This window comes from Ornithorhynchus anatinus, chromosome 3 (assembly GCF_004115215.2).
Source record: "Ornithorhynchus anatinus isolate Pmale09 chromosome 3, mOrnAna1.pri.v4, whole genome shotgun sequence".
Classification (NCBI taxonomy): domain Eukaryota; kingdom Metazoa; phylum Chordata; class Mammalia; order Monotremata; family Ornithorhynchidae; genus Ornithorhynchus; species Ornithorhynchus anatinus.
Window position 1 is genome coordinate 48,692,503 of NC_041730.1, and position 11,993 is coordinate 48,704,495.

Sequence of the window (11,993 nt, forward strand, 5' to 3'; positions counted from 1 at the left end):
AAATGGGGATTCAGACTGTGAGCCCCATGGGGGACAACCTGTTTACCTTCTATCTCCCCCAGCGCTTAGGACAGTGCTTGGCACAGAGTAAATGCTTAACAAATGCCATTATTAATATTACAGTGCTCTACAGACAGACAGTACCCAGGACAGTGTTCTGCCCATAATGGGTGCTCAGAACAGTGTCCTGTATCAGCAGACACACTGGATGGTGCTCCTCACCCATGGGCACTCAGAACATACTGGTGAAGCTGACTACGATGAATTTGCAGGGCGGCCTCATTCGGCAGATATGAAAAGCAAATCCACTAGGAATATTTTAATTTGACTGAGAAACAAACTGCAAATTAGATGGCTCTTTTCCAGAACCCATAATTTGGACTCCGAATCCTCAGTCTCTACTCCGCTCCCAGCAGCGGGCGCTCCGTCACGTTCCCCGGCTCGCGGTGTCTCAGGTGGGGCTTCGGCTGAGGGAAGCAACGTGGGGGCCGAGGAGCTGCCGGACTCTAATCGCAGAATCCTGGAGCGGAGGAGAGAACCCCAGCCAGTGAAGGTGCTCAAAATCCCAGACCCCAGCTGCCTGGCGTGTGACACCCGTGGAGACCAAGAAGGTTTCTCCGGGCGGGGAGGTTGCCCGGATCCCCTCCCTGGTCCGACTTCCCCGCGGGGCACTTGGAAAAGGGAGGCTGGTGCTCCCAGATACGAAGACATCCAGGGCCATATCCAGGGGACTGACTGGCTGGAAGTGGGGGCTGCCTGGGACGTGGCCAGACAAATGAAGTCAGGGCACAGGATGTTTCCCTCTACACCTTAAGCTCATTACGGGCAGGGAACATATCTGCTAATTCTGTTGTACTGTGCTCTCCCAGACTCTCTGCACATAGTCTGCGCTAGGTAAGTCCCGTCGAACGATTGATTCCCAAGGGTCTCCCACAACCCCAGACCAGAGAGCCGAACCGGAGGCCCCGGTAGCCGTTCCCCGATCGGGCTACCGTGTCTTCTCACCTCAGGGGCGAGAGGCTGAGCCTCCCTGCCGGACACAGAGGACCCTGTCCGAGCCAGGGGCCTTACCGTTGTGCACGATCGTCCTGTATTTCCTCCCCAGGCACAGCTCCTCCTGTCTCTGCCTGACCACCTTCTGGGCCTCGGGGGGCAGGCCCAGCGGGTCCCGGGAGAAGACGAAGGAGTAGCTGTCGGCGCAGGTGCCGTCCTCGTTCAGCTGACGGCAGGAGTACTGCAGGGCGTACGTGTCGTAGTCCGTGTCCACGATCCAGTGGTCGTCATCTGGAAGCCACAGGGGGTGTCGGCCACGGGGCCCCTTTGCCAGAGCCTCTGATGGCCCCACCCACTTCCAGATGCCTTCAATCCACCCCCGGCCCCGACCTCTCCGGACTTGAGAGGTCAGCCGGAGGTCAACATCACGGAAGAGCGCAGGGCCTGCCTCTCCTCTCTCCCCTCGCTCCTACCCACAACTTAACAGGACCCATCAACCAGGTGGTCGACACCGAGTCCCCTGCTACAGACAAAAACACATACACACACACTGTCTTATAGGCAGCAGTCAAGTTCACGCACAGTCCCACAGGCTCACACTCTTTTATACACATGGTCACATCCACAAAGTCCTCACACCCCATTTATGACACACAACTCTACGCATTCCAGACCCAGACACACTCTCACAGTCATTTCATGGACCCAGACGGTCCCCCCTTAACACACACAATCCCCCCCACCCAGGAACATCGTCTAAAACCCTAACTGGGACTTCTTGGCTTTGACAAGGTTATCACTTGTACAACCTCCCCCGTAAGGAAATGCCCAGGTGAATGTGGTGCCAGGTTGACTCGGAAGACTAAGAACAGAGAAGCGCCCCAGATGCCAGGGCGCCACAGATGACCCCCTCAGAAGGTGTCCCTTGATGAGAGGGAGGGTTCTGGCTGATCCGAGTGTGACCAATGGAAGACAGTCTCCCTCTGCCCTCTCCCTTCCCCTGAGTCCCTCAGCTCTAGCTCTCTCCCAGCCTTGTCCTCCTAGATGGACCCGGGCAGGGGCAGATTTCTCAGGATGCAATCTGGAGCCCTGGACCCGGCAGGCGTGACGCTGGCATGGCGGTGGAGAGGGGTGGCCGGGGGGCAGCAGCCCTAACTGGAGCGGGCATAGGCCCCACCCACCCGTAGGTGGGAGGGCGGGCACATTCAGCCTAACCCCTCAATCTCCTCTTCTCTGTTCTGCAAATCCCAAGACTGCCAAGCTGTTGTGGGTGAGAGGCCACTTTCTGGATGCAGGGGATGGAGTGAACGCATGAGTGTATTTGTGTGTTTGTGTGCGTTTATGCACACGTGCGTGCGTTGAATGAGGTAGTGTTTACAGGGCAACATGTCTGAATGGATCCAAGCCAGTGCTCCCAAACTGGACTCTGAGGACTATGGCTTCAAGCCCTATCAAGCAACGGTGGACATGATCTTTTCTGCGAGTCCGGAGACCCTGCAAGAGAACAGATGCAGGTAGCCTCCAGACCTCCGCATGGCACTGGGCGAGCCGAGCCGGGGGAGGCCTAATGAAGCGATGAGAGGGAAGCTCAGAGGTTTCTGGAACAGGCGAGTACTCACTCCAAGCCCCCTCTCCTGAAGAGAGAGCTCACATCTGGCTAAGAACCAGTCACTTCTCTGACAGCAGCGCCTCAGACGTAGCCAGTCACGAGGGCAGATTAAGAAAAGGGAGGAAGCCTCCCACCTGCCACGTTAAATGAGTTGGGACCAAGGGCCCAGGGGCCAAGCTTGGTCTCCAACTGATTAACCAAAGAAAAGGACCCAGGGAGAGGGTGCGAGAAGCCGAATGTTTCCGACGCTGAGCTCAGCTCACCTTCAGAGAGGTGTGTGGACATGGTAGGCCACAGGAGAGCTTCTTGCAGGAAGTTCAAGAGTTTGGTGGGGAGGTCGCCCCGGGAAGAAGTTTTAGCTTTCTTTACTAGCAAATTTCCTGAGTTTCTTTACAGCAGCTGCCTGCTAAGTTCCTGATCGATAAGAAATGGTTTGAGTCTGGCGGACAGAGGGTGGGAGGGTTGTGTCCACTGGGGTCTCCAGACCACCAAAGGTGTTCGTCCACGTTCAAAAGCACTCGGCTCAATCGGCAGACCTGGGCTCTGGCTGCCCTGAGAACTTCACCAACATCCGATTGAGGCAAAAGGAAAGAGGCAGCTGTCGGATCCTTTCTTTTTTTCTGTGGTAGAAAAAAGGGCTTCGTTCTAGGGATGGAATGAGAGTCCTGGAAGTTCCTGTCCGAAAACAATTCTCTTTCTTCGGGAAACTCATTCAACTCATCATTGAGGATCCATGAATCCCTCATAGAGGAGCTCCTCTATGCCGATGACTGTACTATAGACACGTGCGTGTGCATTTATGTGCTCACACATACACATATGGACACACTCTCTTGGACAAACACCCGCAGACACATGGACACAGGCCCAGGATCATGAACAGCTTCTCAGAATCCACAAAGTAGTTTGGATCGACTGACCTTCTGAAGCAGATCGATCCTGTGGGAAGCAGTGGAAAGAACATGGGCCTGAAGGGAGGAGCTGGGTTGTAATCCCAGCTCCGTCACTTGTCTGCTGTGTGTGACCCTGGGCAAGTCACTTAAATTCCCTGGCCCTCAGTTACCCCATTCTTTTATGATTAAATCCTACTCCCTCCTAATAATAATAATTAGGGTACTTTTTAAGCACTTACTACGTGCCAGGTACTGTACTAAGCAAATTGGGATGGATACGGTCCCTATCCCACATGAACTCACAGTCTCAGACCCCACTTTACAGACGAGGTAACTGAGGCACAGAGAAGTGAAGTGACTTGCCCAAGGTCCCCCAGCAGACAAGTGGCGGATCCGGGATTAGAACCCATGACCTCCTGACTCCTACTGTGAGCCCCAGGTGGGACAGGGAAGGAATCCAACCTGATTATCTTATACCCTAGTGTTTAGTACAGTGCTTAGCACATAGTAAATCCTAAACAAGTAACAATAAAAGAACAAAAAACCCACAAACTGCTCCTAGCAAACACCACACACAACCAAGGCTAGTCCATCAGCACTTAGAACTAAAGGCTGTCACTAAATTCTGCTACCTAGACATTACTCGTCCCGAAAGCCAAGTGGGCCCTAGTGGGAAAATCATAGGTCTTACCTTTGGGTCCCAGCTCTACCACTCGTTTACTGTTTGACATTAGACATATCACCTAACCTCTCTGGGCCTCAGCTTCCCACCTGTAAAATGGGGATGAGCTAGATTGTGATCTCCGTGGGAAACAGGAACAGTGTCCAATCAAAATACCGAGTCGACTCTAACACTCAGCATAGTAAGTGCTTAATAAATCCCATAATTATTATTGAGAACAAATTTGAAAATCTACAGGTAGTTGTAGCTGTCCCTTTTTTTAAATTGGTATCTGTTAAGCTCTTACTTTGGGCCAGACACCGTATTAAGTGCCGAGTTGGTACAAAATAATCAGATTGGACACAGTCCCCGTCCCACGTCGGGCTCACAGCCTTAATCCCCATTTTAGAGATGAGGAAACTGAGGAACGGAAAAGTTAAGTGAGTTGCTCAAAGTCACCCAGGAGACGAGCGGCGGAACCGGGATTAGAACCCAGTTCCTATGCCCCCCAGGTGTACTCATTCCACTAGACCGTGCCGCTTCTCTCCTACTTCCCCATTTGCAAGTCTCGACCTCTGGACGGCACAACCAGTCCCTTCAGCAATTTTACCGGCGCCAAGGCAGGGCCACAAGCAGCAGTTCCGGAACACCGCAAGATGTCCGGCATCGAACCTAGGTCATCGCATGACACCTTTGCTCTATGGCCCACGGGAGGAGAATCGAAGGCAGGATATCTGCACAAGCTGCTCGAAATGAGAAGAATGGGAAACAGGTCGAGCAAAAGAAGTTGAATTCCAGCGAGGGCAGATGCTCACAGAAACGGTACGGTCGTGAGCACCTCTGAATCCAGCATACAGCAGGCACCCCTGACAAAGTGGGTGGGTGGAGCTGGAGAAGAGCGTGGCGGTCTTTGGAAAACGGGGGCCCTTTGCAGTGCTTTTTGCCATTTTCAAATCAGCCCCTCACCCATCTGCTGCCTTCCAGGGTGGTCTGTCTGCTGCAGAGGTCTCCTGACAGCTCACGGGGATGTCGGGGTGAGACTTCGCTTCATGGGATCTTTATGTTGTTCGTTCTACCCTCCGGTGCCGTGCGTGTTCCCATCCAGTTCAGCCCGTGGGGGGTTGGTTAACCTCTCGGCGATCGTACTCCTCACACGTTCCGTCCAGCTTGGATGTGTTGCTGTAAGCTGTGTTCCAGGACCTCCCCGTTGGAAATTCGCTCCTGTCTTTTGATCGCGAAGGGTTCGCAGATGACGACGACTCTGCTCAAGAAGCCTTCAGACTTCAGGCATAACGGACTCTCGTGAAAGAAAGTTCATAGGGTTTCTCAACTGTGCCAGGGAAAGCAGGTGTTGGAGCTCCTAACACCCGCAGCTTGCTCACTAAACAAGCCCTACCCTTGCTCCAAGGAGGCGGGGAAAGAGCCTTCTTCCTCAGGTTCCTGGAGAAGTTATCCCAGCCCAATCACAATGCCACGGGTGCTACTGGACTGGCAGGTCTTCCTGCCGAAACAGCCACACCTGGTGCAGCTAGGCAGGGGTGCCCAAGATGCGACTAGGGGAGAGAAGAAAAGGGAGACGCCCCGGGCAACCTCAGGGCTGGGGACCCTGGGGTCGGTGGGAGATGGGTGAGTGCAGAGAGCAGCCCCAATGTCTCTGCAGGGATCCCCAAGGCAGGAACCATCTTGGCCAGCTCCTGGAGCCCCTGGAAGCAGTCAGGGGCCCGGGATGTGAATTCCATGGAGGGGCCTGGAAGGAAACAGGAACCTCTGCACAGCTCCAGACAGGGTTCTCAGGGTTTGAGACCGTGAGCCCCATGTGGGACGGGGACTGTGCCCAACCCGATTTGCTTGTATCCACCTCAACACTTAGTACGGTGCCTGGCACAGAGTGATTGCTTAAGAAATACCACAATTATTATTATGAATATTAAACCACTGGGTTTGGGGCATCCCATCCCGGGGGTTGGAAACTTGGTTCTCTAAGTTTTGGGGAGCAGGTGGAATCAGGACGGCCCCCCAGCCCAGCTCAGCCCCACTTCCTATCTCCCTATGCCCTCAGGGCTGTAGCAGGGAGTAGCTTTCTCTCTCCCCTCGGAGCTAGAAGGTTCAGGTAGCTCGCTGTGGGCAGGGAATATGTCTATTGTTCTATTGTACTTTCCCGAGCGCTTAGTACAGTGTTCTAAACACAGTAAGCACTCAATAAATGACTGAATAAATGAATGAAAGGGGAGTTTTGTCTGCCTTTCTGTCAATCTGGCTGATTACCCTTGTGTCTGCGCGCACACGCCAGAGGCAGCCCTCGGCCCACGTGTCCTCCCCGACCCCCAGACTCACTCCCTTTCTGCAGGAAGGACGCCATTCCCCAATACTTCATCCGGAACTTGGCGGGGTCCTCGGTGTCCATAAATGAGCCCACCATGTCCGCGCAGACATCCCAGTTACTGCAGGAGGACACGGGCAGAGTGACAGTGGTGACCACGGGGGGTAGGAGGGAGCTAAGGGAAACTAGAGAGTCTGGAGGGAGGTGGGTTTGGCCAACGGGGAGGGGGTCTGGCAATGATGATATTGGTTGGAAGGTTGGCGGAGGGGGAGGAGGGGGGTTGGAAAAAGGGGGAGAAGGGGCCAGGAGAAGGGTTGGGGAGGGGATTTCGGAGAAAGGGGAAAGGGTCGGGGAGAGAATCGATGGTGGGGGCATTCTTGGAGGAGAGGAATGGGGTTGACTGAGAGGTTTGAAGGGGGAAGGATCATGGGAGGGGTGTTATGGGACGGTCGGGGGGCATGGAGAAGGGGTTAGCCTGAGAGTTTAAGAGGGGGGAAAGGGTCAGTGGAGGCAATCCACAAGGCGGGGGATGGGGAGAGAGTAGGGCGGGGTGTTTGTGTCGAGGGGAGGGGGCATCAGGGAGGAGGTGCGGGCACTGACTTGAAGAGCCGGACGCGGCCCTTGGCCGTAGCGCTCATGGAGCCGCCATCGTCCACCGTGAAGCGTGCGACAATGTTGTCCTGCAGGAACAGCCCCTCCGGGTCCTTCTTGGCCATCGCGTACCAGATCCCTGAGAACTGTGGGCCAGGAAGAGTCGGGGCCCAGCCCGGAGAAGAAGGGCTGAAGAAAGGGACTCAGGTCCCGGACAGGGTGCTCAGTGTCCGGCCAGAGGACGGGGCACGGGGTCCAAGGTGGGGAGGGGTGGGAGACTCGGGACCGGGCCTGGGAAAGGGGGCAGGAGGGGGAGGCGGACACACAGTGCTGGACCTGGAGGAGGGGTGGGGGGCTCAGTAGAGGGCCAGGGCTGTGGAGGGCGCTCAGTGTTCTGCAAGGGAACAGCGAGGAGGATGTGGCTTAGGGCCCAGAGTGGGGAGGAGCGGGGGGTACAGGGTTTTCCTGGGGAAGGATTTGGATTGCTCAATATGGGCCCGGGGGTGGGTGGGGGCTTAGTGTCAGCAGGGGGAGGGGCCAGGGGGCTCAGTGTGGGGCCCGGAGATGGATGGGGTGGGGGCGTTCAGTGAAGGACCATGGGGGTGGGGAAGCTCACTGTGGAGCCAGGGGAGGGGTGGGGGGCTGGGGCGGGGTTCAGTGTGGGGCTGAAGGAGGGTGGAGGGCACAGGGAGGTGCCAGAAATGTGTGGAGGGGGCCTCAGTGTGGGTCAGGGGAAGGATGGGGGGCTGCTCAATGTGGTACCAGGAGAGGGTTGGGGGCTCTGTAAATAGCCAGGAGAAGGGTGCGGGGGGACTTAGTATGGAGCCGCGGGGGGGACGGAGGGGGAGAGCTCAGTGTGGGGAGCCTGGGGTTGGGGGGGGGAGCTCAGTGTGGAGAGTCCGGAGTTGGGGGTGGGGGAGCTCAGTGTGGGGCTGCGGGAGGGATGGGGGGGGGGGAATCAGTGAGGGGCCAGAGAGGGGTGAGGGGGAGGGGGAGGCAAAGTGTGGGGCTGCGGGAGGGATGGGGGGGCTCAGTGAGGGGCCAGAGAGGGGTGAGAGGAACTCAGTGTGGGGCTAGGGGATGGGTAGAGGGCTCAGTAAAGGGTCAGGAGAGGGGTGGGGCACTCAGTGTAGAATGAGGGGAGAGATGAGGGCTCAGAGTGAGGTGGGCGGAGTCAGTATGGGTTCGGGGAGGGGCAGGGGAAGGGGTTGGGGGGTGTAGTGTGGCGTCATGGAAGGGATGGGGGAGTTCGGGACGGGGCCGGAGCGGCGGGAGGCGGACACACGGTGTTGGGCCTGGAAGAGGAGTCGGGGGCTCAGTACAGGGCCAGGGCTGGGGAGGGCACTCAGTGTCCGGCAAGGGGACAGCAAGGGGGATGGGGCTTAGGATCCAGAGCGGGGAGGAGTGGGGGGCACAGGGTTTTCCTGGGGAAGGATTTGGAGGGCTCAATATGGGCCCAGTGAGGCCATAGAAGGGACGGCTGGGCCCAGTGTGGGGCCGTGGGAGGTGTTAGGGGCTCATTGTGGGTCGGGGAAGGGACGGGGGACTGTGGAGCCACGGTTGGGGTGAGGGGCCCAGTGTTGGCAGAGGAAGGGGTCGGGGGCCGCTCGGGAGGGGCAGGACGGCGGGCACGGTCGGACTCCGATCACCTACCCGCGTCTTGTCGAAGTTTTCCTTGACCCTGAAGCTGCTCACCCGGCAGTCCCGCTCGGCATCCCCGCCCCCCAGCCCCGCCGCCGCCAGCAGCAGCAGCCCCCAGACCCAGGTCCGCTCCATCGTCCGCTCTCTCCGTCCGGCCCGGAGCCGGCCCCGGTCCCTTATATAGCACCAGCCCGCAGTTTCGTAACCGGGCCGGGCCGGGGGGGCGGGGGAGGAGACGGCAGACCGGCTGGGCACCCTGCAGCCGGCCACACCTCCCTCAACCCCAGTCCCGCGCCCCCTCGCAGCGGGACAGCCGGGCCCGGCCGGACTCAGTTTAACCTCTGTGCCCTTTCAGGGGGCCCCCTCCCCCTGTCCCGGTGCTCCCCTGGGCCCGTACTGGTGACTGGGACCCCTTGGGAGTGGAGATGGGGGCATCCACGGCCCCTCCCAACGCTCATGCCCCACATCCCCCAGCCTCCGGCCCATCCTCTCTTCCCTCAGGACCCCCGGAAGGCCCAGCCTTTCCCGGTTCCTCCTCGCCGTGTCCAGCTGTGGGGAGCAGCGGCCAGGCCTCCGGAGTCCCCGGTCCCGGCTCCCACGTTCAGTCCCCGCTCGGGACTCCGAGGGGGCTCTGGGGAGGCCACGGGCCGTCTTCGGCCCCCGAGGAGCGGGTATGGGGCCCGGCTGGGCCAGTGGGCCCCGGGCCTCCACCCGCCCCACTCTCCGGGGCCTGGTTGGGGCAGTGGGCCAGGGGAGGAGGGGAGGAGGCTGTGGTTTCCATTGTGGCCACACTGCTGACCCTGGATCAATATTTGCCCTGTGGTTTCACCATCCTCAGAAGCACAAATCCTGTTAAACATTCTCCAGGGTGGCTCTGCCTGGGCCACGATGGGGGCGGTGGGAGCGTGGGGTGGGGTGGGGGCGAGTGAGCCAATATCTCTCCACACTCCCCCAGCCCCATCCCTGCCTGACTCATGGGGCTGCCCCCGGGCAAGTGCCCTTCCCTGCAATGGCCAACCCTCTGCCCTCTGGCCGGGGCCTTCTCTCTCCCCGGCAGGCCTACGGGTCCCTCTTTCATAACCCAAGTCCCCGGGCCCTGGACTGGCCTCCAGCGTTGTGCGCTGGGGGAAGGAACACGGGGCCAGAAGACCTGGATTCTAACCCGCTTCTGCCGCTTGCCTGCAGCGCGACCTTGGATGGTCGTTCTGCTTCTCCGTGCCTCGATTTCCTCATCTGTACAATGGGGATTCAGTACCTGTTCTCCCTCTTAACTAGACCGTGAGCCCCAAGTGGGACCGAGGCTGAATCTGACCAGGTCGTCTTGAATCTTGATTCTATTTATTGCCATTGTTCTTGTCTGTCCGTCTCCCCCGATTAAACCGTAAGCCCATCAAAGGGCAGGGACTGTCTCTATCTGTTACTGATTTGTACACTCCAGGCGCTTAGTACAGTGCTCTGCACATAGTAAGCGCTCAATAAATACTATTGAATGAATGAATGAATGAATCCACCCCAGCACTTGGCAAAACGTTCAGTCACCCAATCAGTCGGCTTTATTGAGCGCTTACCGTGTGTAGAGCGCTGTGCCGAGCTCTTAGGAGAGTACATTACTACAGAGTTGGTAGACTTGTTCCCTGCCCACCATGAGGACCTGGGTTCTAATCTCGGGCTCCGCCACGTGTCTGCTGCGTGACCTTGGACAAGTCACTTCTCTGAGCCTCAGTGACCTCATCTGTAAAATGGGGATAAAGGCTGCGAGCCCCACGTGGGACATAGACTGCGTCCAACCTGATTACTTTGTAACTGCCCCGGCAAAGTAAGCACTAAATACCATAAAAAAAGAAGCTTACGGTCTAGAGGGGGAGACAGACCGTTAATATAAATAAATGTTGGCACTCAATAGATCCCACAGTTGTTATCTTGAACATCCGGCAGTCAGTATGGAACATGGCCTGGGGCACAGCGTTTAGCAGTGTGAATCCACCCCCTGTGCTTAAACTTGGCCCTCCATCTACTCTCTCCAGGTGCTGGAAGGGCTGACAGCCAGACCGACCTGACCGGCGACATCGATCACGGAGTAGTAATTTGGGCTGACTCACAGTCAGGCACAGAACACACACAAAACACCCTAGGCGGTGTTGCCTAGTGGATAGAGCACAGACCTGGGAGTCGGAAGGATCAGGGTTCTAATCCCCGCTCCACCACTTGTCTGCTGTGTGACCTCGGGCAAGTGACTTCACTTCTCTGGGCCTCAGTTACCTCATCCGTAAAACGGGGATTAAGGCTGGGAGCCCCATGTGGGACAGGGACTGAGTCCAACCTGATCACCTTGCTTCGCACGTAGTAAGCGCTTAACAAATACCATTATTTACCCCCAGTGCTTAGAACAGTGCCTGGCACATAGTAACAGCTTGACAAATACCATTAAAAAAAAGGAATAAAGAAAAAAAAAACCCTTTTGACAGTTTGGGGTCAAACAACCGGCCATCCTGCTGTCCTGCTGCATTGAGGAATGAAGACCAATTGAGGAGGCTGATGCAGTAATCCAGCCAGAGGTGAAGAGGGCTTGGATCAGGGGGACGGCTGTGCCGATGGGGAGGAAATGGCCTAGCCAGAATCGAAACAATCGCTAACCTCATCAACTCTGAAATCCGACTCTGCAACTACATCCTCCTGGTAATTAATTCTAAAACAGAACTCCAAAATCCTGTCCTCCCCCTGCCTTTCCCATCACTTTAGATACCACCACCCTCGTTCCCGTCTCGCGAGTCCGCGACCTTGGCATCGTCCTTGACTCTTCCCTCTCATTCGACCCACCTATTCAACCCGTCACTAAATCCCGTCGGTTCCACCTTCACGACATCACTAAAATCCATCCTTTCCTTTCCGTGCAAACTGCTTCTACGTGAATCCAAGCAGTTACCCTCTCCAGCCTTGATCAGCCTCCTCACTGCCCTCCCAGCCTCCCATCTCTCCCCACTCAAGGCAGTATTCCACGCTGCTCTCCAGATCATTCGTCTACAATGAAGGGAGTGAGTTTTTGTAAGCAGTCCATCTGGGCGGTCGTGGGGCAGAGAGGCCCAAGCAAGGCCAGCGTGAGCCGTGGAGAACATCACATCCACATGTCCAGGGATGGGCTTGTCCTCCTCCCGTGCTCACCCCCATAAATCCCCTTGCCCGTCAGCAGCGGCGCAACTTTAGGGCCCGGCCGCCGCGATCACGCGAACGAACCCAGGGTCGGTGCCGGCGGGGCGGATCGGCCGGCCTGAAAGGATAAATGAGTCT

General features: G+C 57.2%; 1 protein-coding gene across 1 annotated transcript; it reads right to left on the reverse strand.

Moving 5' to 3' along the window:
- Positions 1-304: 304 nt before the first annotated feature.
- On the reverse strand, positions 305-9,489 carry RBP4 (retinol binding protein 4). The gene is made up of 6 exons (XM_029059846.1): positions 9,424-9,489; positions 8,721-9,056; positions 7,077-7,213; positions 6,491-6,597; positions 1,072-1,284; positions 305-520 (listed from the first exon to the last, which is right to left on the reverse strand). Exons 1-6 carry the CDS (start codon positions 9,487-9,489, stop codon positions 507-509), a joined length of 873 nt encoding a protein of 290 aa, XP_028915679.1. The 3' UTR covers positions 305-506.
- Between the last annotated feature and the right edge of the window lie 2,504 nt (positions 9,490-11,993).

Coding starts and splice junctions, on each gene's coding strand:
- RBP4 (XM_029059846.1), bottom strand. CDS start 9,489: ATGGAAACCACAGCCTCCTCCCCTCCTCCCCTGGCCCACTGCCCCAAC. Junction 6,598..7,076: donor GGCCGCGTCCGGCTCTTCAA/GTCAGTGCCCGC, acceptor GTCCTCCTGCAG/TAACTGGGATGTCTGCGCGG. Junction 1,285..6,490: donor GTCCTTCCTGCAGAAAGGGA/GTGAGTCTGGGG, acceptor TGTGGCTTCCAG/ATGACGACCACTGGATCGTG.